A 5,114-nucleotide genomic window follows, 5' to 3' on the forward strand; every position below is an offset into this window, starting at 1 on the left:
AAATAGACTGATCACTCGTCACCATAAATATTACTTTCATTAAATTTAGGAAAATTGTTGTCATTTTTTTAATTTCAGAACTTAAACCTAAGTTTCCAATTTGTTGGCATAAAAAGTAAAAACATTCTTAATTTTCACATATGCCTTTCACTATTATTTATATTTTGAAACCGTTTGGTTACCCTCCTCTGTAATTTAAAGAGAAATATACATTTTGTGACACAATTATACTATTCTCAACATCAAATACAGCAATATCAGAATCGAAGAAATCTTTAATCCCATTCACAACAGAGAGAGTTGTCCGCAGGTAGAGCAGGTTAGGTAGGTATGAAACAGAAGGCCAAACTAACAACTTCAATCAATTAAGTTGGACAAATCCTCAAAAGTGATATGACAGTATTTTGTTTCGTACTTTGTAAAGTGTTAAACACCCTTAATTTCTCAGGCGTGGGACCTACTTGCTGAATTGTTAATTAATTTGATTGGGCGGCAATTTTAGTTTATAATTCTGGTCATACTTCACTTTCTCTCGTGATTGCAGGGAATTTTCAAATGCTAATATCCATTTCTGGGATTAGTCTTTTTTTTAGTTATTATTTATTCTGTGTCCTCCTCCACGATCACCCATTTGATTCTTTGAATATGAACGTGCTCGACTGCAAGAGTATGGAGGGTCTTAAAGGGTGTTTGTTTAAGGACACAAGTCTGGATTCACAGCCCAATGACAAATATGGATGTTAAAGAGGGCTGATGCTAATCGATTATGTAATTAGCGATGTCTTTTTGTGTATATATAATCATATTATTTGGTGGTCATTGCTTAACTTTGAGATCTCCTTCAAACTAAAGACCAAAAACTATTTGACAATCATTTCTTGGGGCAGGGCGAATCTCAGAGTCAAATTTCAAAAGGAGGAGTCAGACAAATATTGCGCGAAGATATTGTATACAAAAAACATTAAAATAAAAACAAGGAGGGAATTGTTTACAAAATTTGAAATGATGGAAGGCTATGCTTATTGCAGATGCAGATTGCAGATACATACGAATGAATCAATCTGGAGTACTAATTCAGATGGAGCCATGCTATTCGCTGTGCTCCATATCTGCCAAGGACCCCACACTTCCAGAATAAATATCTACTCTCTCAATTGTCGTAGGTTGGTTGAAAAAACATGAAATCCAATCGAACAACTTCTTGTAACCATTTGCTGGATCCCATTGTCTGTACTAGAGAGAGAGAGAGTACAAGTTACTGTATCAGTGGTGATCAAAATGAGTAATGGTATAAGATTCAAACAGACGAATCTTTCTATTTCAAAAAAAAAAAAAAAACAGACGAATCTTCTATAAATTTTTTATAAAAAAATAGATTCTACTAATAAAAAATAATTTTTTTATATTTTTTAGATAAAATTTATTTTTTTATAAAAATTTATATAAAATTTATCTATTTAAAACTTATATAAATCATTCTTGATCAAATGGCTTTGAAGTCAAAATTCAAAAGATAAATGTTTGGGATTCAAGAAATGCTTGAGGTGTCAATTTTGGATTCCAAATATTTCTACAGACACTTTTTTTTATTTAGTAATTAAGTTAAGATTTTTTAATAATATTGTGAGTTTTTTAAAAAAATATTTAAAAATATATGAAAAAAAATTAATCTAATTGGAACATTTTGTCGAGCTATTCAGAAACCTTTTAAAGCCGCCACTCCTCCATAGTGATCTTAATAATCCATAAATCATTACCACTAATTTAATATATAATATAAGATTCTCCATGCTGAAATATCTTTACGCAAATGCGAGTATTGGGCCATAAAAAATAAAGGAGAAATTGAAAGTAACGATGTGAGTGTACGTAGTGCATCATGGACCCCATCATCTCTTTAAACCAACCCAAACCCGAGAAAGAGACGAGAAAAAGCAGGGGGAATTCCTGCCCAAAGTTGCACGCTTTTGCATGTAAAAACCAATAAGTTTTCAATTTCAAAGCTTTGATCGTTTTGATTTCACATCTTGCCCAAGCTGTAAATCAGCGATACGACTTTAGCGACCACAATTCCACCAACCTTTGCAGTAATGGCTTTTGCCGCTCTCGTTTTCCACCACCTCCTTCTCCCCACCACAACCACGTTTACCACCTCTCTTTGTATCTCTTTCTTTATTTACTCTCTAATCGATTTCTCTCTTCTTTTCGCCTCTCCGAGACAGACCTTCATACCCAATAGCCATCCGCCCAGAGACAGCTAATTAACTAAGCATGGGCTATCTCTCTTGCAATGCTGAGTCCGCCATAGCCATCTGCGACTCCTACTATTCCGCTGTCAAGAACAGACCAAGAACCCGAACTCGCAAACACAGTAAGGCGGTGCAAATCAGACAGTTTTTGTACGCCGAGTTAGTTGCCGCCACCGATGGCTTCTCAGCGGAGAGCTTCTTAGGCAAAGGCAGCCATGGGAGTGTCTATAAAGCCGTCCTCGACGATGGCAAGCTCGTCGCTGCTGTCAAAAGGACGAAGCTTCTTAATCCCTCAACAACAACGACAAGCTTCCAAAATCATCAGTACCACAACAGCAACTGCACCAATTGTTGCAACTGTACCAGCCCCGCAGAGAACGAGATTGAGATACTCTCCAGGGTACAACACCCTCGGCTTGTGAACTTGTTGGGATTCTGTTCTGACTCCAGCAACAGGAAACTGCTTGTCGTCGAGTACATGCCAAACGGTTCCCTCTACGATCTCTTACACTCGACTTCCATATCACCGCCAGGTTGGACACGGCGGGTGCGGTTCGCGGTTCAGATAGCAAAAGCGGTCCTGGCGCTACACTCGTCGAATCCTCCGGTTATTCACCGAGACATAAAGTCCTCGAACGTCTTAATCGATGAGAACAGGAACGCGAGGTTGGGAGATTTCGGATTGGCCCTGAGGGGACACGTGGAAGACGTGCGGATAAAGTGCACTCCTCCGGCGGGAACTTTAGGGTACCTCGACCCTGGCTATCTAGCGCCGGGAGATCTGAGCACCAAGAGCGACGTGTTCAGCTTTGGGATCTTGCTTTTGGAGATCATCAGCGGCAGGCACGCCATCGATGTTAATTACAGTCCGCCATCGGTGGTTGACTGGGCCGTGCCGTTGATTAAGCACGGCGATTTCTCCGGGATCTGTGACTACCGGATCAGTTCTCCGTCTGATCTAGCGGTGATCCGACATCTTGGGGTGCTCGCCGCCAGGTGCGTTCGATCAAGCGCGGAAAAACGTCCGGATATGGCGGAGGTTGTGGAGTGCTTGAAAATCGTCGCCAAGAAGGTCCACACGCCGCCGATCTGGAAAAACTTGAGGCAACGAGTGACGTGCGTCGACAGCACTCGATCGTCGACGAAGTGGGAAACATACGACAGGAGTACTGAAGATGTTGTGAAGGTTACGAAACTCGGAAGTAGACGAAACAGGAAAGTATCCAGTGTTCCAGGTGCAGATTATGGGAGTGAACCTACCAGTTCGGTCGGCGACCGAATGGTTAGATCGAAATCGGTGGGTTATTACAGCGAAACAAAAGCGGGGTCGGATTCAAACTTGAGCGCAAATCGACGTGTGTCGAATAGAAGGAAGCCAGGAATGGCAGTGAAAATGCCAGTGGTGAAGCTGAGCAAATCAAGGTCCATGGGAGTCTTGCAAAGTCCCCGCCTCGTACAGTACATCAAGAATGGAGGCTTTTTGTTTGAGTTTGGGGGGAATAATCCTCGGACTTCTACAGGAATCGACATGTCCAAGTTGTTGATTGGTTTGGACGAGGAGTCCGAAAACATCATGCTCGAGAAACCATTGGTTTCAACTTTCCATATAATATAAATGCACTCAAGAATTGATGATCAGAATTTACAACTCCCATACGAACTATCTCAATCGTTTCGTTGTAATAGCAAGAGTAAGTTGTCTCGACGTCGCTGCACTGCAAATGGTGTCATGTCTTACAGGCGAGTCGAGGTCGATCCAACTTGCTTTTTAATAAAATGTATACGTTTTTTTTTATACTAGTAGTTGGGCAACGTCCAAGGGACGTTCGTCCAGTGTATAGAAATATTATTATTAAGGAAAAAATTTTGAATAATAATGTAATATTTTTAGGAAAAAAATATATAAATTCTAACATCAAATAGTAAGATAGACTTAAATCAGTTTTAAAGCATTTAGAATTTAAAAAAAAAAAAAAAAAAAAAAGAATCTTGAAACAAACATCTGCAGCATAGGAGATAAACTGTTAACAGTAAAGGAACGTGCATAGCACGTTTTCTTAATTTAATAAAGCGATTATTTTTAAAAAGTAACATAATTTTTATAAAGAAATAAAATACTAAGGTTTTTATAAGATATTATTATTTGATTTTAATGTTTCATAATGAATTTAAATTGATAAATAAATAATATTTTATTAGGATAATTGTATTCGTAAATGTAGTTGGTAAATATATTTAAACTTAATTATTTTACATTTCTCTTTGTTTATATAAGGAATGAATAAAAATTTTAAATCACATAAATAAATTGATATATAAATTATAATTTATATAAAAGATCATATATATATAATAGAATATATATATATATATAGATATCTAATATACCTCATAAATAAATGATCATCAATGCATAGGTTACAGGATCATGCATGCTGCATGAATTTTAATAATTATGAATTTATTCATAAGTGATTGGGGAGAGAGATTAAAAAATTAAGAACTTTTAAGAAGAGAGAGCCACTTTAATTTATTCATGTAACTAACGGCGTTAATTTTAACGGTAAAACAACAAAAACCGTTAAACCAATAAAATTCCGTTAGATAGCCACTTTATATATATAAAGATATATGCGAAAGGAGTGAATTTTCAAACTTTCATTGGGTCATATGACATCGCCATCAAGCTCTTGAATCAAAGTTTATATGTTGGACCAAAGTCTCTTATGTTGTACCCATGTCATTTCATCGTGTTTTATTGCTCGTGTAATTTCTTGGGTTATTTTTTTATTTTCTAAATATCTTTAAATATTAAAAAAAATAAAAATATATATTAATACACTACTAATCACTTCCTTAATCATT

General features: G+C 36.9%; 1 protein-coding gene across 1 annotated transcript; it reads left to right on the forward strand.

Annotated features, from left to right (window-relative positions):
• Positions 1–1,911: 1,911 nt before the first annotated feature.
• On the forward strand, positions 1,912–4,049 carry LOC122316938 (serine/threonine-protein kinase-like protein At1g28390). The gene has a single exon (XM_043133805.1). The coding sequence runs from the start codon at positions 2,272–2,274 to the stop codon at positions 3,862–3,864; it is 1,593 nt and encodes a 530-aa protein (XP_042989739.1). The 5' UTR covers positions 1,912–2,271; the 3' UTR covers positions 3,865–4,049.
• The last annotated feature ends 1,065 nt before the right edge of the window (positions 4,050–5,114 follow it).

This window comes from Carya illinoinensis, chromosome 7, assembly GCF_018687715.1.
Source record: "Carya illinoinensis cultivar Pawnee chromosome 7, C.illinoinensisPawnee_v1, whole genome shotgun sequence".
Classification (NCBI taxonomy): domain Eukaryota; kingdom Viridiplantae; phylum Streptophyta; class Magnoliopsida; order Fagales; family Juglandaceae; genus Carya; species Carya illinoinensis.